The sequence below is a fragment of the Gorilla gorilla genome, chromosome 13, assembly GCF_029281585.2.
Source record: "Gorilla gorilla gorilla isolate KB3781 chromosome 13, NHGRI_mGorGor1-v2.1_pri, whole genome shotgun sequence".
Classification (NCBI taxonomy): Eukaryota; Metazoa; Chordata; class Mammalia; order Primates; family Hominidae; genus Gorilla; species Gorilla gorilla.
Genome location: NC_073237.2, coordinates 26,535,495 through 26,556,829, shown reverse-complemented (window position 1 = coordinate 26,556,829; position 21,335 = coordinate 26,535,495). Strand labels below are relative to the sequence as shown.

The 21,335-nt window shown below is 41.6% G+C and overlaps 1 protein-coding gene across 6 annotated transcripts in view; it reads right to left on the bottom strand.

Annotated features, from left to right (window-relative positions):
- RNF38 (ring finger protein 38) overlaps positions 1-21,335 on the bottom strand; it is a 152,776-nt gene that overhangs the window by 83,954 nt on the left and 47,487 nt on the right. For 5 of the 6 annotated variants that reach the window (XM_019033991.4, XM_031014585.3, XM_055351563.2 and 2 more), the window contains exon 2: positions 4,843-4,913. The exons of the other annotated variant lie outside the window; for it this stretch is intronic. In XM_019033991.4, coding sequence (XP_018889536.2) covers positions 4,843-4,913 — 71 coding nt within the window. The remainder of the gene's footprint in view (positions 1-4,842; positions 4,914-21,335) is intronic. 6 annotated transcript variants of the gene reach the window in all.

The following is a 21,335-nucleotide window of genomic DNA, read 5'->3' as shown; positions in this document are numbered from 1 at the left end:
GGCCATCCTCCTGGCAATGTATCAAGAACTCTGAAAAAATATATAATTGAGGCTACAAGTTAATTCACCTCAACTGAGGGAATAGTCTCATCAAATTCTTCAATATTTTATCTCATTCTCGGGTCAGACCTAGTTCCCCAGCTCAAGCTTGTTGTCACTGTGAAAATGTGACTATTTTCAAACTGACATTAGCTGAGTTAATTTCAGTATCTAAGTGAAACATGACTACAGGTGGCACGGCATCTGTATTCCCAGCTACTTGGGAAGGCTGAGGTGGGAGAATCCCTTGAAGGTGGGGGCAGAGGTCGCAGTGAGCAGAAATTGCGCCACTGCACCCCAGCCTGGGTAACAAAGTGAGACCCTGTCACAAACAAACAAACAAAAAACTCGCACAGAATTCTGAGCCTGACGCAGGGTAGGGATGACTTGGCAAGGAGCCTGGAATAACAAATAGTCATGAATCAGAATAAAGGCCTGGGGGCAAGAAAAAAAACTACAGACAAGGACTGGTGCCAATGGTTCAGTTCCACTGTGACTCTCTGAGGCCTTCTCCACTTGCAGATTTGTTTCTCCGAGCATGTCACAGTTGAATGGGTGAAGTTAAAATAGGAATAGGTTTCTTCAAACAGCAGAGTACAGACTTGAGCAAGGCAGCTTGGGATGGAATCCCAGTGTACTGCTGTGTGATCTTGGGTAAATATTTAATCTGTGCCTCAGATTCCTCACTGATAAAACTGGAATAAGGCAGTCCCTACTTCAAAGGGTGTTGCGACTACCTGGTTAAAAGGACAACCTTCGGCCGGGCACGGTGGCTCACGCCTGTAATCCTAGCACTTTGGGAGGCCGAGGCGGGTGGGTCACGAGGTCAGGAGATAGAGACCATCCTGGCTAACACAGTGAAACCCCCTCTCTACTACAAATACAAAAAATTAGCCAGGCATGGTGACAGGCACCTGTAGTCCCAGCTACTAGGGAGGCTGAGGCAGGAGAATGGCGTGAACCCAGGAGGCAGAGCTTGCAGTGAACTGAGATCGCGCCACTGCACTCCAGCCTGGGCAACAGAGCAAGACTCTGTCTCAAAAAAAAAAAAAAAAAAAGGAGGACAACCTTCTCCCAGTACTTCTATGCCCCCTTCCCTGCTTTCTTATTCTTCACAACACAAATAATCAGTTAACAATATCTTTATTGTCTTGCCTCTCCCCACTTACAGAAAGCAAGCTGCATAAGAGCAAAGACTTCTGTTTTCTTCAATGCAGTATCCCTAATATCTAGAACATTGCTCTGTATGTAGTAGCTACTCAAATATAAACATTTGCTACCTAGAAATTATGGAATATGGCCCTGTGAACGAATGTAAAAATAATGCTGGAGGGCTTGTGCAAATTGCTGTACCCAATATAAATTAATGAGAATTTGTAACTCACAGGATTTAATAATTAACATCAGAGCTGGAATCAGTTTCTTCCAGCACTATAAACTATAAACAGATACATATCAGGAGAGAAACTTTAAGCTGCAGAACAACAGATCAAGCCAAAAAATTGAGGATTGGACACCACCTCCAAGGCTGTAGAGAGGATGTCCAACAAATAAATTGGCCCTCATACTCCTTGCCTGAACTGTGGTTCCATCCCCAGTCACACATGGATTAGTTAAAAGTGAGAAAACTTATAAGAAAAATCATGTAAGAAAAATCATCTTTTCTTCCCCAATCTGAGAAATACACCATGCCTGAACGATAGGCAAAGACAACAAGCAAAGAATCAACATGTTTTGACAATGTGCTCAGAATACCTAAGCAAATATTTTATATAACTTGCATTTGATACAGAAGATCTGGTCTAGCCCTAGCACTGTGGGTTACCCCTGAACAAGTAATTTCTCCCATGGTGGTCACAGCTCCCAAGTTTATTTTTTTTTAAAGCAGGTCGGGGCCGGGCGTGGTGGCTCACGCCTGTAATACCAGCACTTTGGGAGGCCGAGGTGGGCGGATCACTTGAGGTCAGGAGTTTGAGACCAGCCTGACCAACATGGAGAAACCTCGTCTCTACTAAAAATACAAAATTAGCCGGGCGTGGTAGCGGATGCCTGTAATCCCAGCTACTCGGGAGGCTGAGGCAGGAGAATCACTTGAACCCGGGAGGCAGAGGTTGCAGTGAGCCAAGATCACACCATTGCACTCCAGCCTGGGCAACAAGAGCGAAACTCTGTCTGAAAAATAAAAAAAATAAAATAAAATAAAAATAAAAAGCAGGTTGGCGTAAACGTGCTCTATGATCCCTTTAATTCTGAGTTAGACTATGAAGAAGTGGGGAAGGGAGAGAGAGTGAGTGTGCAGAGGGCAACAGGTTCATTTTAGTTTTTGCAAAACCAATACCCACGTGTCATAGAAAGACGTCAGGGGGCTGTTGTATATGTAGGGATCTGATTTTTAAATATGGTATCCACCCACTCTCCTCCCCAGAATAACACCTGATGATCCTGTTGAAAGCTATAATCTGGCCGGGCATGGTGGCTCACACCTGTAATCCAAACACTTTGGGAGGCTGAGTCGGGTGGATCACTTGAGGCCAGGAGTTCGAGACTAGCCTGGCCGACATGGTGAAGTCCCATTTCTACTAAAAATACAAAAATTAGCCAGGCATGGTGATGAACACCTGCAGTCCCAGCTACTTGGGAGGCTGAGGCACAACAATCACTTGAACCAGGAGGCAGACACTGCAGTGAGCTTAGATCTTGCCACTGCACTCCAGTCTGGGCAACAGAGGGAGACTCTATCTCAAAATAATAAACAAACAAACAAACAAACAAACATAAAAATACAAAAAATTAGCTGGCCGTGGTGGCACACGCCTGTAATCCCAGCTACTCAGGAGGCTGAGAATCGTTTGAACCTGGGAGGCAGAGGTTGCAGTGAGCCAAGACTGTACCACTGCACTCCAGCCTGAGCAACGAAGGGAGACTCAGTCTACCCACCAAAAAAAAAACAGGAGAGAAAGAAAGGCTGTAATCTGTAACTTTTCTTTGATCCACTTCACTTATTGTAAAATGCTATACTAGAATCTATCTGTTTTTTATCTGGCTGTATTCCCTAAATGCCTAGACACATAGCTACCAATCAATAAGTACTACTTGCTGACTGAATGAGTTGAATAAATTCTAAATACATAGTCAAGAGACCCTAATCCATTTTCTCCATTTCCATTTAGGAAACAGTCAATATATACATGGTAGGTAGGAAGAAAGGAGAGTCGTTTCAGACAGTTCTTTACCCTGCTGATCTCCTGTTCCTTAATAATATTCCTTAAACTTCTCTTCCCTTTTTTCCCCCATATTTCCAGAAAAATCTCCTGTCTCAAAAGCACAAAATCAGCTATAGAAAAGATTAATAAATTAGAAAACAAAAACATTTTAAGGGGTGACAGGAAGTACCTGGCAAAGGTAGACAAAAAACTTATCTTCAGAATCTAAGGTCTGGAGACAACCCGGAGGGCAGTCTGGCTTCTATACCATAAATGAACAAATGGATAGTAGCATAACACACTTAACAGAAGAAAAAAAATTTAACCCAAAAGCACCTTCATAATTATGAAGCAAAATCACTTGTAACATTAGTAACCTAAAATGATTTTGCCTTCTCCCTCTATCATCACTCTTAATTTCAAATGCTCATTTCTAAAATCTGTAGTATACAAAATTTTCTGTAGCCAACTATATATTCTAGAAGTCTCTTTCAGTGGCTTGCCTTTGAAAGAAGTTAAAAATGAAACTCATGTCTCTTGATTGGTACAATAATAAAGGAGACTCTGGAATGCTATAAGCTACCACTCTCTGTAAAGAGAGTGAAATCAGTCTGAACAAAGCTCACAAAGACAGAGACCAATAAACAGAACAAAGAAACCATTTGGAAAATCCCAATTATCAACCAACTTCTTGATCCAGCTCCAACACAATGAGAGAGGAGGATCTTGATCAAAACAGCAGAGAAAAAGACTGCTTAGATTGGTCTGCACTGGAAACTACCAAGGGAGTGATAGATTCCTGCATATAACATGCAGAAAATGTGAGGGAAGCCACTAGAAATTGATGGTGAAAAAGACTAAATTTAAGTCCATCCAGATCGGCAGCCAGATGTTCCAAACGCCCAGCTCACAGAAATATTTACTGCAAGGGCTGGGCCGTCAAGCGTACTGATGAGTATTGAAAAGCCCCCCCTAGAGACCAGGTTTCTTTAGAGATAAAAAGAAGAAAAGCAAAAAACACAGTGAAACCACCACCAATAGTTTGGACATAATTTAAAATATATACATATCAGGCCCAAAGTAGACTTCTTGTGTATGAACCAGATCGATTCAACTGACAATCCCCAATATTTAAACTGGCCTTTGTAAACAGAGCCAAAAAAATTTTTTTGAAGGTAAAGTATAAGAAGAAAACATAATTCAATGCAATTAATGCCAAAAGTGAACCAAAATGTAATGTCCAGGATATTTCCAACATGAGTTGCTGAGATAGCTATCAACCTCTGAAACACATGTTCATATATTAAGATAATCCATTCAGGCTGTGCAGAAGAGGAAGCACCACGATGGGGACAGAGGCATAGGTAGGAAAGTGGAGTGTTGATCAAAAGTCCAACCCACCTCGGGTTGAGGAATTTGCCCTAGGTTTTCTGGAGCAGTCAATAATTTGACACACAAACCAGCAAGGCCCTCAGCATCTCAACAATGTGTCCCCACAAATCACACTCTTCTTGCCCTAGGCCCAGAGTTACGCAAGAGAATCCAGCAACGTAAGGTTGGCATGCATTTTCACCATGGCAGACATCAACACGAACCTCACCTTGTCACTGTCATCATGACAAATGTGGTCGTGATGGATGGACTGGCACTGAAAAGAAGCACCAACACTACCTACAAGAAAAAGGGAGGAAAGGTTAAGATGCAGTAATTCCTTACATTTAAACTGCTTTACCAATTAAAAGTGCTTTTACATCCATGATCCCATCAAATAAAATACTCATATAAGTAGACACTGTGGGGATTATTATTCATGCATTTTAACAGAGGAAAACAAAACACAGAGAGGCTGACCCACACAAAGGAGCAGTCAGGGAGTGGCAGGTCTAAAACTACAACTCCATTATTCAAACCGCTAATTCCCCCTCTTTCTACTAGACCGAGTGGTCTGCTTTCAAAGTAAGATTACCTGCAGAAACACAAGCCTTCAATAAGGCAAACTCTTATTTATGAGGAAAAATATTACATTCCTTTTCAGACTACACATGCTTTGAGAAAAAACTGATCCTATAAATTCTAAATATATAAGAAACAATCTAATCTACAATCACATAACACTTTAAATGTTTTTATTACTTTAAATGTATACCAAATATACCCATTTGTAAATTTTAAAAACCACCTTCCAATAACAACTGCTCTTTAATAATAGTTACATTTCTAGCCAATAAAAACACAAACTATTCAACAAGTGATTGGAACAACGGATTACCCATTTTTTAAAAAAAAAAGTTTTGGTTTGTACTTCATACCATAAACAAAATGGTGAGTCAAAGATCTATGTAATGTAAAAAATGAGGCCAGTTTTAGACAAAAATGTTACATTTTTAAAATAATCTTAGCGGCCAGGCGCAATGGCTTAGGCCTGTAATCCCAGCACTTTGGGAGGCCAGGGCGGGTGGATCACCCGAGGTTAGGAATTTGAGACCAAGCTGGCCAACATGGTGAAACACTGTCTCTACTAAAAATACAAAAATTAGCCACACGTGGTGGCGCACCCCTGTAATCCCAGCTAATAGGGAGGCTGAGGAAGGAGAATCACTTAAACCCGGGAAACAAGAGGTTGCAGTGAGCCAAGATCATGCCACTGCACTCCAGCCTGCATGAGTGAGACCCTGTTTCAAAAAAAAATGAAAATGAAAATGAAAATAATCTTGGAATAAGAAAAACCTTCTGAAAGAAGATATTAAACATGAAGTCATAAATAAAAAGCACACGACTGTGGACCAAAGGCTAACAAAACCCCTCCTGAGTAGCTGGGATTACAGGCACACGCCACCACGCCCAGCTAATTTTTGTATTTTTAGTAGAGACGGGGTTTCGCCATGTTGGTCAGGCTGGTCTTGAACTCCTGACCTCATGATCTGCCTGCCTCGGCCTCCCAAAGTGCTAGGATTGCAGGCGTGAGCCACCCACCTGGCCTCAGACAGTAGATTTTAAGATATTATTAATGTTGGGAAGATGTTAAGTAACACGAGGCTGAGACTGTAAGTGAGGATCACCTGCTTATTTACTATTACAGTAAGAGCTTACTGATACTTCCAGATATGTAGAGCAGAAAATTCTCTTTCAGAATCGGATTTGTTTTATTTTGTCTTGTTTTAAACAAAATTAGTGAGACACAATTCACATACTACACAATTATCTATTATTTAAAGTATACAATTCAATTTCTTTTTTTAGTATATTCACAAAGTTGTACAACCATCATCACAATTTTAGGACATTTTCACCACCCTAAAAAGAAACCTCAAGCCCATTTATCTCTTCCCTGAGCCACTGACAACCACTACTCCAACTTCTGTGTATTTGCCAATTCTGGACATTTCATATAAACAGAATCATAAAACATGTGGTCTTTGTAATCAGGTTCATTCACCTACCATAATGTTTGCAAGGTTCATCCACACTGAACTGTGTACCAATTCATTCCTTTCTATGGCTAAATAATATTCCAGTATATGGATATACCACATTTTGTTTCACTCTGGAAATATTAAGACTAATGCTGTTTTGACATCCATTTATAAGTTTTTGTGTGAACGTTTATTTTCATTTCTCTTGTTGGGTCACTTGATCTCTCTATTCAACCTTTTGAGGAACTGCCAAACTGTTTTCCAAACTGACTGCATCATTTATAATTCCACCAGCAATATATTACAGTTCCTCTGGCATTTTTTGAGTAGAATGAACTTTGGAGTCAGACTTCAATACAATTCAAGAATTTACAGACTATGTGAACTTAGGTAAGTCACTTAACAAATCATATGCCTCCCTCATCTGTAAAATAAGAATATTATTATCTACTTATATGTAGGTAAGCTACAAAGCTGTTCTGAGAGATATTAAAGTTAGATGTATGAAAAAGCTCATAGCACAGTGCCTGGCACACAGCAATTCAAGAAATGGTACTACAATTAACACTTCTATTCACATCAAGGCTGTGATTTACCTGTGAGACATTGCCTAAGTCCTCAATTTTTTTTGCTAGAGCTGTTTCATTGCCTTCATTTTTTGAGGAGGAAGGGGAAGAGGTAACATGTCTGTCTAGCCACATCATAGGCTCCCTAATTTATCTTTTCATCTTCCAGCATGCAGCACATTTCCTGACTCATGGCAAGTACTAAGTAATTGCAAAAGCAAAGCATGAGAGAAAAGAAATAAAAGAGAGAAAGAGTTTTTAAAAGATAAAAAGGAAAAGGGGAAGAAAGGAAATGAAGCCTTCCTGATTTCTCCCTCCCTTTCCTAGTCTACACTTCCATCAGTCCCTCCACCTACAGGCCCCAATGAGATTTAATGACCTCTTCCTCCCTTCTCCTGTACAAGCTGCTTAGCCCTTGTTATCAAAATTCCTATGTTGAAACCTAATCCCAAATGTAAGGGTATTTGGAGGTGGGGTGTTTGGAAGGTGATTGGGTTATGAAGGCAGAGAGCTCATGAACGGGATCAGTATCCTTATAAATTCGATCTCAAAGAATCCCTCACCCTTTTGCCTTGTGAGGACACAGCAAAAAGGCACTCTCTATGTACCAGGATCTGGGTTCCTTGATCTTGAATTTCCCAGCCTCTGTCTGTCTGTCTGTCTGTCTGTCTGTCTGTCTGTCTGTCTGTCTGTCTATCTATCTATCTACCTACCTACCTACCTACCTACCTACCTACCTACCTACCTACCTACCTATCTATTAATTTATTTGAAATGAGTTTCACTCTTGTTGCCCACGCTGGAGGGTAGTGGTGCGATCTTGGCTCACTGCAACCTCCACCTCCCGGGTTCAAGTGATTATCCTGTCTCAGCCTCCCGAGTAGCTGGGATTACAAGTATGCACCACCATGCCTGGCTAATTTTGTATTTTTAGTAGAGACAGGGTATCTCCATGTTGGTCAGGCTGGTCTCAAACTCCCGACCTCAGGTGATCCGCTCACATTGGCCTCCCAAAGTACTGAGATTACAGGTGTTAGCCACTGCACCCGGACAAATTTCTCAGCTTCTAGAACTGTGAGAAATAAATTTCTGTTGTTTATAAGCCACCTAGACTATGGTATTTGTTATAGCAGCCTGAAGAGACTAAGGCAGGCCTTACACTACAATAAAAAAATGAGGCCAGGCGCGGTGGCTCACGCCTGTAATCCCAGCACTTTGGGAGGCGGAGGCAGGCGGATCACGAGGTCAGGAGATGGAGACCATCCTGGCTAACACGGTGAAAGCCTGTCTCTACTAAAAATACAAAAAATTAGCTGGGCGTGGTGGCACGCACCTGTAATCCCAGCTACTCAGGATGCTGAGGCAGAACTACTTGAACCCGGGAGGTGGAGGTTGCAGTGGGATGAGATCATGCCACTGCACTCCAGCCTGGGCAAAAGAGCAAGACCCTGTCTCCAAAAAAAAAAAAAAAAAAGGATAAAACTGTAGTACAACTATTGTTTACATACAGTAAACAGTGTGTGTGTTACACACACACACTATATATATATATATATATATGTGTATGTATAAATTCAATTTCCCCTGCTGGACCATGACCACGTTTTTAGAGTCAGAGACTGAGCCTTGGTCATCTTTATGATCTCCGTAGAGGCCATAACATACATCAAGTTTTGTTCAAAGAAGGCCATACTTTAAAAGTTTACTTAATACATAAAGACTTTGAGTAACAGCATTACTCTGACCTTAGGCCTAACAAAGAAACCAACCAAGTGAAGCAAGGGGCATATGACAACTGAATAAATGTAACAAGACACAGCTGGGGGAAGTGACCTCTCTTCTTACATTAAGGGCTATATTTCTTGAAAGGTCCATTCTAAAGACAGCCCTGAGCATTTACTGAGTATCTACTCAGTATGTACCAGACATATGTACACAAGACAAAGCAAAAAGCAAGCAAGGGCCCTAGCTCCATGGAGCTTACAGCCCAGTAGAGAGCATTTGCCTGCCATCCTAAAGACTCTAATCTCACTCCCACTCCAGAAATTTCATTTCTGCAATTGCTTAATTCATTAAGTAAGTACTTATCAAGCCCTCGCTACATGTCAAGTCTATCCTAGACACTGGGAACATAGGAATAAATAACACAAGGTCCCTGCTCTTCATGAATTTTACTTTAACCAATTCTATAAAGATGCATTTCTTTGCCAATAATTCTGTGAAATACCCGTATGCTCTAACTTTTAAATAAATTTTAATAGTAACATGTGTACATAAGCTTAAAAAGTAAAAAAAGAATGAAATGGATTATGATGAAAAAAGAATCCCATTGCCTTCTTCTCTATCCCTAGTCTCCCTTCCCAGAGGCAAATATTCCCCAAATCTTACAGGCATTCCCTCCAGTATTGAAGACAATGGTCCTCTCGTATCTGTGGGAGATTGGTCCCAGGACCCCCAATGGATACCAAACTCTGCAGATGCTCAAGCCCTTTATATAAAATGGCTTAGTATTTGCATAAAACCTATGTACATCCTCTCATATACTTTAAATCATCTCTAGACTACTTGTAATACCTAATACAATGTAATGTTATATAAGACACAGTGGCTCACGCCTGTAATCCCAGCACTTTGGGAGGCCGAGGTGGGAGGATCACGAAGTCAGGAGTTTGAGACCAGCCTGGCCAACAAGATGAAACCCTGCCTTTATTAAAAATACAAAAATTAGCCGCGCATGGTGGCGGGCACCTGTAATCCCAGCTACTCGGGAGGCCGAGGTAGGAGAATTGTTTGTACCCAGGAGGCAGAGGTTGTAGTGAGCTGAGATCACACCACTGCACTCCAGCCTGGGCAACAGAGCAAGATTCCGTCTCAAGAAAAAATAAATTAATTAATTAATTAACAAACAGTAACTGTACTACAGTTTTACTCATTTTTTTAACTGTAGTATTGTTTTTATTGTTTATTTTTCCTGATATTTTCCATGCAGTTGGCTAAACCCAAGGATGTGGGACCTGCAGATATAGAGGGCCAACTATAATATACTTTATATGACTATTTCTTGGTTATTAATTTTATAAATTGTTTATTGAATTTCTAGCATACCATCATCAGATAACTAAACTATTCCACCACTCCTACCCTACTCTCACCCAGTCCTCCAACATAATTATGTAGTATTTTGTGTTTTTATCAAGAGGATGGTCACTGAAATTCCAGAAATAGATAAGACCTCCTAAAGAGAAGGTGTAATCAGAGAAAAGCAGAAGGCCAAGAATTATTATTATTATTATTATTTTTAATTTTGAGACAGAGTTTCGCTCTTGTTGCCCAGGCTGGAGTGCAATGGCGCGATCTCAGCTCACTACAACCTCCTCCTCCCGGGTTCAAGCGATTCTCCTGCCTCAGACTCCCAAGTAGCTGGAATTACAGGCATGAGCCACCACGCCTGGCTAATTTTTTGTATTTAGTAGAGACGGGTTTTGCCATGTTCATCAGGCTGGTCTTGAACTCCTGACCTCAGGTGATCCACCCACCTCGGCCTCCCAAAGTGCTGGGATTACAGGCAAGAGCCACTGTGCCTGGCCTTAAAATTTTTTAAATACTGAAATGTATTGGAGGAAAGAGGTAGTTAATGAAGGAGATAAAAGAAGAGAAAGAGCCAGAGGAAAGAAATTAAAGAATATGTGTGGGGATATAAGAGGACCAAGAAGGAAATGTCTGATTTGATTGATTTTCTTGTGTGTTAATGAGAGGCTAGTAGTAAAAGGACTGGTTCTACTTTGTATTTTTCCATTTGAATGGAAATATGAGGACTTCGGGGCGGCGGGGGCGGGGGCGGGGGGGGGGGGGATGCAGTTTCCAATTTCCAGAGCATCTCCTTATTCTTCTTGAGGAGAGATAAAGAGAATTCAGACATTCCGAATCCAAACAAAAATCTGGCCTTAATGAGGATTAAAAAAAAAAAAATCAACATGGCTTTTCTATACTCTCACAACATTTCTGGCACACAATTTATGAGTTGTCCACACCAAGCAATCCTTCAGTTCTCCACGGACATCAGTTGAACATCCTATAATTCTAACACTAACTACCCATAGTTAATGTAGACCCCAAAGGTAAAGGGCTTAGTCCCACAAGACTGCCTCCCACTTCAGATGCCAATTGCAAGTAGTGGGTCCTCAGGCTAACCACAACTTTTGTCAGTTTGGCTACAAATCAGAGGTTCCCAACACCCCTTCTTCTGATTCAATAATTTGCTACAATGGCTCATAAAACTCAAGGAAACATCTATAGTCATGCATTGCTTAATGATGAGAATACATTCTGAGAAATGCATGGTTAGGTAACTGAATCATTGTGTGAACATCATACCAGAGAGTTAGGCTATATGGTATACTTAGACAACAGGGCATAACCTACTGCCCCTAGAGCACAAACCTGTATAGCACGTTACTGTACTGAATACTGTAGGCAACTGTAACACAATGGTATTTGCGTATCAAAACACATCTAAACATAGAAAAGGTACAGTAAAAATATAGTATTATAATCTCAGGGGACCAGTCATATACATAGTCCCTCTTTGACAAAAACACATTATGTGGCACAAGACTGCACTTTTGTTTACTGGTTTACTATAAAGGTTAAAGATGAACAGCTAATGAAAGAGGCACATGGGGTTAAGATATGGAGGAAAGGGGAATGGACAGAGCTTCCATGCCCTTTTTAGGCACACCATCCTCCCAGCACCTCAATGTCTTCACCAACCCAGAAGCTCTCCAAACTCTATTATTTAGGGTTCTTATGGAGATTCCCTTAGGTAGGCATGACTGATAAAAATCATTGGCCATTGGTAACTGAACTCAATCTTCAGCCCCTCTCCTCTCTCTGGAGGGATGCTGGGTTGAAAGTTCCAACACTCAAATTGCATGACTGGTTCCTTTGGCAACCACCAGCCCTCATCTAGAAGCTATCAAGGGGCCCACCAAGACTCACTTCGTTAGCAGAAACTCAGGTATAGCTGAAAGGAGCTAATTACAAATTAAGACGCTCCTCTCACCCCAATCACTCAGGAAATTCCTAGGGTTTTAGGACCTCTGTGCCAGGAATTAGGGATGAAGAACAAATATGTATTTTTTATTATATCACATTATCACAGTGGTCCACTCCTTGAATGGTGAGATAAATAATCTAATTCCCTTCGTATTCTCCCATGGCTTAATATTAATCTGGGTATTAAGTTTTTTTTGTTTTTTTTTTTGAGACAGAGTCTCACTCTATTGCACAGGCTGGAGTGCAATGGCACGATCTCGGCTTACTGCAACCTCTGCCTCCCAGGTTCAAGTATATCTCCTGCCTCAGCCTCCCAAGTAGCTGGGATTACAGGGGTGTGCCATTATGCCTGGCTAATTTTCGTATTTTTAGTGGAAACGGGGTTTCTCTGTGTTGGCCAGGCTGGTCTGGAACACCAGACCTCGTGATCCACCTGCTTTGGCGTCCCAAAGTGCTGGGATTACAGGCGTAAGCCACCGCGCCTAGCTGAATATTAACTTTCTTATCCACTCATAACTTCCCATTTTACAAGGGACAATGGTAAAATTCAAAGAAATACTATTGGCCAGGCGCAGTGGCTCATGCCTGTAATCCCAGCGCTTTGGGAGGCAGAGGCGGGTGGGCGGATCACAAGGTCAAGAGATTGAGACCATCCTGGCCAACATGGTGAAACCCCGTCTCTACTAAAAATACAAAAATTAGCTGGGCGTGGTGGTGGGCACCTGCAGTCCCACCTACTCGGGAGGCTGAGGCAGGAGAATCACTTGAACCCAGGAGGCGGAGGCTGCAGTGAGCCGAGATCCAGCCTGGTGACACAGTGAGACAAAAAACAAACAACAACAAAAACAAAACAAAAAAACAAAGAAATACTATTTCAGCCATTCAGGAGAAAATGCCAGTTACATATATGGGAAGCATGAGTCATCACTATTAATTACTATTTACTATAACTATTATTTTCACTATTACCATTTATGATAACTAAACATAACACACTTATTTTACAATTTAGTACCTATAGGAATTCAAATCTCTAGGCTAAGAAACCTGAAATCTCTAATATCTTCCCTAACTATTAAATAAGATGAGAAGGTAAATTGCTGCTGTGATTTCTAGTATAGAGAAAAGATTGATATTCACAGTGGAGATGAGAGAAGAATGATAACTACCAGAGGCTGGGGAGGGTACAGGAGGGGCTGGGTAGGGGAAGTAAGGCTGGTTAATGGGTAAAAAAAAAAAAATGAGTAAGATCTAGTATCTGACAGCACAACAGGGTGACTATAGTCAACATAAGTTTAATTATACATTCTAAAATAACTAAAAACAGTATAACTGGATTGTAACACAAAGGATAAATGCTTGAGGTGATGGATAACCCCCCCTTACCCTAACGTGATTATTAGGCATTGTATGCCTGTATCAAAATATCTCATGTACTCCCATAAATATATATACCTACTAGGTACCCACAAAAATTAAAATTTAAAAAATTTTAAAAAAGAAAACATAGGGCCGGGCACAGTGCTCACGCCTGTAATCCCAGCACCTTGGGAAGCCAAGACGGGCAGATCACTTGAGGTCAGGAGTTCGAGACCAGGCATCGTGGCGGACACCTGTAATCCTAGCTACTCCAGGGGCTGAGGCGGGAGAACTGGTTGAACCTGGGAGGCGGAAGTTGTAGTAAGCCGAGACTGTGCCACTACACTCCACACTCCAGCTTGGGAAACAGAGTGAGACTTCGCCTCAAAAAAAAAAAAAAAAAAAAAGAAAGAAAATATAAATGACTTTGGACATATACAAATGTTAAACTTTTCTCAAAAGAAAAATGAAAGTAAAAATGACACCTTGTCACCCACCAAATCAATAAAAAGCAAGAAGTTTGATAACACACTATATTGGAGAAGGTATGAAAAAAACAGGCTCTCAAACATTGCTAGTAGTAGATATATAAAGTAGTACATCTTCTAAAAAGAGTAATTTGGCAGTTAACTGACTCAGTGAAAAATACATATAACTTTTAGGCCAGGCGCGGTGGCTCATGCCTGTAATCCCAGACTTAGGGAGGCCGAGGCAGGTGGATCACAAGGTAAGGAGATGGAGACCATCCTGGCCAACACGGTGAAACCCCATCTCTACTAAAAATACAAAAATTAGCTGGGCGTGGTGGCATGCGCCCATAATCCCAGCTACTTGGGAGGCTGAGGCAGGAGAATGGCTTGAACCTGGGAGGCGGAGATTACAGTGAGGCGAGATCATGCCACTGCACTCCAGCTTGCCGACAGAGCAAGACTCTGCCTGAGAAAGGGGTGGGGAGGGGAGGGGAGAGGGGAGAGGGGGAAGGGAGACGGGTGAGGGGGAGAGGAGAGGAGCAGGAGGGGGAGGGGGAGGAGGAGGGGGAGGGCAGGGGAGGAGGAGGGGGAGGGCAGGGGAGGAGGAGGGGGAGGGCAGGGGAGGAGGAGGGGGAGGGCACAGGAGGAGGAAGGGAAGGACTTTTATTTTTTGAGATGGAGTTTCGCTCTTGTTGCCCAGGCTGGAGTGCAATGGCGCCATCTTGGCTCACCACAACCTCCGCCTCCCGGGTTCAAGCAATTTCTCCTGCCTTAGCCTCCCAGGTAGCTGGGATTACACGCATGCGCCACCAGGCATGCCTGGCTAATTTTGTATTTTTAGTAAAGATGGGGTTTTTCCATGTTGGTCAGGCTGGTCTCGAACTCCTGACCTCAGGTGATCTGCCCATCTCAGCCTCCCAAAGTGCTGGGATTACAGGCATGAGCCACCGTGCCCAGCCTACATGTAACTTTTAAACCAGATATTCCAATCCTAAAAGTGCATCTCACAAACACACTTGGCCCTCAAACTGATGTGTGTACAAATTATGCATCACGGTTTATTGCATGCCTCTCAAGATTAGAACTGGCTCCATGAGGGCAGGAAATTCCCTTGCCTTATACATTATATCCCAAGTGGAAAGAATAGTGCCTGGCACATAGCAGGTAATCAATATTTGCTCAACAGAATGAGTAAAATCAATTATTTTAAAGGTTTAAATGCCCACCAATAAGAGAATACTCTGCAACTATAAGTGGAGGGTGGGTGGGAAGAGGAAGCTCTTTATGTACTGATAAAGAAAAAGCTCCACTATATACCGTCACAGAAACAAAGCAATGTGTGGAACAGCATAGTGGGCCACCACTGTGGAAAAAAGTGGGGCTGGCGGAGGTACAGATGTATAGAAACTGATCACACTGTCTCTATAAGTCTAGGGAGAACAACAAAGCAGGACAGGCATCAAAGAAAGCCTTTTCACTGTATGCTTTTTCCTATTTTTAAATTTTTGAACCATGCGAATATATTACCTATTTAAAAAATAAACTTTAGAAAAGAGATTGGTCTTACTCTAAATTACAGTGGTTATAATATGAAGCAAATTGTTAAACATACTTGAGGTTGCCAAGTTGAAATGCAAGGCAAACACGAGAGTAGTAATTTTTAAATGAGATGTGACCTATATTTAAGAATTATTTGTATTCCAAAACAAAAAATAAAAATTAGGTAGAAATTTACTCTAATAATTTATATTATTCTGTGAAGTCAATATAGTTGTTTGAATAACAGGCATCATTTAGAGGGAGAAACTGAATTTGAAAAAACAATAGTTAATGATCAGTACTGGTTCTTGAATGTTCAAAGACACTGAACATGCCTTGGCCTTAGTGAATGGAGGTTTTTTTTTTATTTTTGAGACGGAGTCTCGCTCTGTCGCCCAGGCTGGAGTGGCTGGAGTGCAGTGGCGCGAGCTCGGCTCACTGCAAGCTCCGCCTCCCGGGTTCACGTCATTCTCCTGCCTCAGCCTCCCGAGTAGCTGGGACCACTGGTGCCTGCCACGACGCCCGGCTAATTTTTTGTATTTTTCGTAGAGACAGGGTTTCACGGTGTTAGCCAGGATGGTCTCGATATCCTGACCTTGTGATCCACCCGCCTCAGCCTCCCAAAGTGCTGGGATTACAGGCGTGAAGCCACCGCGCCCGGACTCTGAATGGAGTTTTTATACACCACAAACCTAATCCAGTTCTTTGCAACTCTTTTTGTATCCATGAGAACCTATAGATTTTTACTTCCTAAAAAAGCACTTGTTTCAAAATGGCAAAACAATTCATTTAAATATTAAGCTTCCTATATGAGGCTATAGGCACTTAATATTAAGGATAGACTCTGCGTGTATGTTCACAGTTGTGTAAACAAGTTTATAGATAAATCTTTCATTCAAATTAGGCTTTTATCAAAATTAAGTTGTAAAAGGATGTTTTGGTAAGGGAGATGCCAAGAATGTAAAGAGTTGGTAGAAAAGTAAAATATTGAGAAAGTGCATTAAAAAATATCTAGGGAAGTCAAATGATCTCAGTGGGAAAGCTGACCTTAAACAGTGATAATCCAAACAAGAAGAGACCTCAATTCAGTTTAGAAAGAGCTTAGCCATTCAGCTCCTTTTCTGAAAGATAACTGCCTATTATTAAAATAGTAATGACGGACTCATATAGCATAGTCTAGATTATCATATTAGATTCATTTATACCAATTTTCCTTCTATTATTTGTGGAAAATATATAATTTACAGACGCAATAGTAAGAAACACTTAAAATCGTAGCCAGGCGCAGTGGCTCACACCTGTAATCCCAGCACTTTGGGAGGCCAAGACGGGCGGATCATGAGGTCAGGAGATTGAGACCATCCTGGCTAACAAGGTGAAACCCCTTCTCTACTAAAAATACAAAACATTAGCCGGGCGTGGTGGCAGGCGCCTGTAGTCCCAGCTACTTGGGAGGCTGAGGGAGGAGAATGGCGTGGACCCAGGAGGCGGAGCTTGCAGTGAGCCCAGATAGCACCACTGCACTCCAGCACGGGCGACAGAGCGAGACTCCTCAAAAAAAAAAAAAAGAATGGGAACATAAGTATAAGTAATATAAAATGGATAATCATCCATCCTTTAGTTTTGCCATGGCAACCAGGGTCGGTAATCTTTGAAAGCTGTTTTCTGACTTCCTAGTTCTAAAACAGAGAAGGCAGTTTTCTACCTCCAGAGAAGCCAAAGGTCAGACTCTTCCTTTTTCCCTCTTAGCTATTCCTATGCAGATAAACATTTGAGGAGGCAAATAGGATATGATGAGTGGCTGCTTAACAAGGCCACTTGGGCTGCAGTGGCAGGCGGCCAGCCCCTTCCTTCACGCTTGCTCCTGGCACTGAAGCTGAGCAAGGCAGGACCAGGGAGAGAATTCATGTGTCAATCTATCAAAGATGCCCCTCCCCAACCAACATCAGACCAGTCATACAATGTATTTGGTTTTGTCTCAACATATCTTACAATTAAAATATCTTCTCATTAACTCTTGGTTCTTTATGAAGATGATGCAAGTGAGCCTAAATATAAGTAAATCAACTCAAGAGGAAAAATCTACATAGCTTGGTCAGTTATAGTTACTGGGTATCTCACCTAAAATTAGTCCCACATCATTGGTTGTAAAATGTTACCCTCCATCTAGGAAACAAATCATTTTCACCTGAGCTCAAAGCTTTCTAAGGACAACATTCTAAAAACCAAAGAAGGAAAGTCAGATCAGACAAATTTATAGAAGGAGCAAGGTTGAAATAAAAAAAAAAAAAAAAGAAGAAGCACAGACAAATCAATACTACTAGCTGACAGGCTGAGCTAGGTGCTGGCAAGGAGGACAAAAATCAACAAAATATGGTCCTTACCTTTAAGCAGCTTTCAACTTAGGAAGGGAAACAAAACCTAAATGTCAGCTAATAACCCTAAAGTAACTTGTCAAGATGGTTTACTTCAGACTGTAAGTGCAAAGGCAATTCAGTGAGTCTATTAAAGACAGAGGAAAAGTCTTAAGAGGTAGGTCTTAAAAGAGGAGGAAGAAGAATGATATAGCAGCCAATGCTAATTCTTAGGCAGGAGTCTGTGAAGCCTAAGAAATTTTACAAAAAGGTTTGTAGGCATAAATGTACCATTTTTCTGTAGAGGATGTTGGTTGTTTTGGGTTCTTTGACACTGAGTCTCACTCTGTAGCCCACGATGCAGTGCAGTGGCGCAATCACAGCTCACTGCAGCCTCAACCTCCTGGGCTCAATCTTCCAGCCTCAGCCTCTCGAGTAGCTGGGACTACAAGTGTGTGCTACCAGGCTCAGCTAATTTTTTATTTTTTGCAGAGATAGGGTCTATGTTGCCCAGGCTGGTCTCCCAACTTCTGGGCTCAAGAGATCCTCCCATCTCAGTTTCCCGAAGTGATGGGATTACAGGAGTGAGCCACCATGTCCAGCCAAGGGTGTTGCTTTTTATCAGACCTTCAAAGTAGTCCAAGATTCTCAAAAGGTAGATCCGATACTCTAAATAAGCTTGTCCAACTCGTGACCCATGGGCTGCATGCAGCCCAGGAAGGCTTTGAATGCAGCCCAACACAAATTCATAAACTTTCTTAAAACATTAAGAGACTTTTTTTGTGATTTTTTTTTAAGCTCATCAGCAATCGTTAGTGTTAGTGTATTTTATGTGTGCCCCAAGACAATTCTTCTTCTTCCAATGTGACCCAGGGAAGCCAAAAGATTGGACAACCCTGTTCTAAAATATTCAAGATTCCTCCCTCCACACCTTATCCCAATACGCACTTACAAGCAGAAGAGTTTCAGTACATTCAGTGTTTTTGTCTACAATAGCAAAGCTTTCACGGTGCTGAACAAAAGACCTAGATAGGTTAGCACACTCAGGCATTTACTTATACAAAGCTAAAAAGGGAGTGGGATGACAATGGTATTTCTACCTGAAAGAATCTCCTCTTACCCAGCTGAATAGGTGAGAGACTTGACATCTTCCCCTGCTAGGGAAGAGATGTCCTCTCTCCTCCTCTCACTACCTTAGAGAGCTAGGGGCCTAGAGAAGGGCAAACAATACATGGGGCAAAAAATTTTACAACATGGACATTAGAGCTTAGGAACTATTATCAGAGATTTCTCTCAGCCTTGAGTACTGCTAAACACACATTTATATTAAGTGCTCTCTACTCTCACAAACTAGAAGAAGAGGTTAAAATAAGCCACAGGGGCCACCTCATATTATCATACTTCAAATCTATGCAGAATAGAGCTATGCATGAAAAGCAATGAGGGTGGGGTGGGAGGGGACTATTGAATTCAAATAAACAAGAAGTGATTTTTTGAAATAGAACACAAAAATTATATTCTAGCTAATTCTAACATCACAAGAAGTGATTTTTAAAACAGAATACAAAAATTATATTCAAGCTAATTCTAACATCACTGGCAGGAAAAACATTTTACTTGCTAATAGTATATGTAGACCTAGATGTGAGATGTGAAAAAGAAAAAGATTTTGCAGTAAGACAGGCTTGAGTTTTAATCCTTGTCCTTCTATTCATTAGCTGTGAAACCTTAGATCTTGAACAAGTGACCCTCATTTTTTTTCCTTACCTTCAAAGAGGTGTGACACCTATGATACGAGGTTGTTGCGAAGCTTATATGACGTATGTAAAGAACACAGCACTGTGGCACAGAAAATGGTTAATAAGTGGTTATTCCTATATTAATAGAAAATAGCCAGGCATGGTAGCTCAAGTCTGTAATCCCAGCACTTCAGGAGGCTGAGGTGGGAGGATCACTAGAGGTCAGGAGTTAAAGACTAGCCTGACCAACATGGCAAAACCCCGTCTCTACTAAAAAGACAAAAATTAGCCGGGCATGGTGGCACACACCTTTAGTCCCAGCTACTAGAGAAATCGCTTGAATCTGGGAGGTGGAGGTTGTAGTGAGCCGAGATTATATCACTGTACTCCAGCCTGCGCAGCACAGTGAGACTCTGTCTCCAAAAAAAAAAAAACACTTACCAATAGAAAATGCTAACAGTACCAATCTCCTTTCTCCAAATCACCACAAATTTGTCTGGCATAATTTGTAACTGAGAAAATTTTATTGGTATCCATTGATATCTATATACTATTTATTATACAGCCTGCCTTAAAGTTACTGACATGGGCCAGGCACTGTGGCTCATGCCTGTAATCCCAGCACTTTGGGAAGCTAAGCTGGGCAGATCACTTGAGGTCAGGAGTTCGAGGCCAGCCTGGCCAACATGGTGAAACCCTGTCTCTACTAAAAATACAAAAATTAGCCAGGTGTGGTGGCTCGTGCCCATAATCCCAGGTACTTGGGAGGCTGAAGCAGGAGAATCACCTGAATCTGGGAGGTAGAGGTTGCAGTGAGCTGAGATCATGCCACTACACTACAGCCTGGGCGACACAGCAAGACTCTGTCTCAAAAAAAGAAAAAGTGGCAGGGCGCAGTGGCTCACGCCTATAACCTGTAATCCCAGCACTTTGGGAGATGGGCGGATCACCTGAGGTCAGGAGCCTGACCAAATGTCAAAACCCAGTCTCTACTAAAAATACAAAGTTAGTCGGGTGTGATGGCAGATGCCTGTATTCCCAGCTACTAGGGAGGCTGAGGCAGGATAATCACTTGAACCTGGGAGGCAAAGGTTGCAGTGAACCAAGATTGTGCCATTGCACTCCAGCCTGGGAAACAAGAGCGAAACTCCATCTCAAAAAAAAAAAAAAAGAAAAAAAAAAGAAAGAAAAAAAAGAAAAGAAAAGAAAAGAAAAAGTTACTGACATGGAAAAGTTACCAAAATATACTGTTAAGTGGGGAAAAAAAGCAAGTTGCAGAATAAATAAATAAGGCCCTGTTATCTAAACATAGAGACTAGAAATACATACAAACTGCTCACAGTAATTATCCTTGAAAAGGACAATGGAACTGAGGACACATTGATCTATTTTGTATTGTTTGCATCTTCTACAATATTAAGCACTATTTGCTTAATTAAAAACCAATAACAAAAGGAAAAAACCACTAGTAAAATGAAAATTATTCACACAAGGCACTTACATAATCTCAGATACTTTGGGAGGCTGAGCTGGGTGGATCACGAGGTCAGCTTTAACCTTCCTATGCAACACTTTTATTCCCCCCAAATGCCTCATGG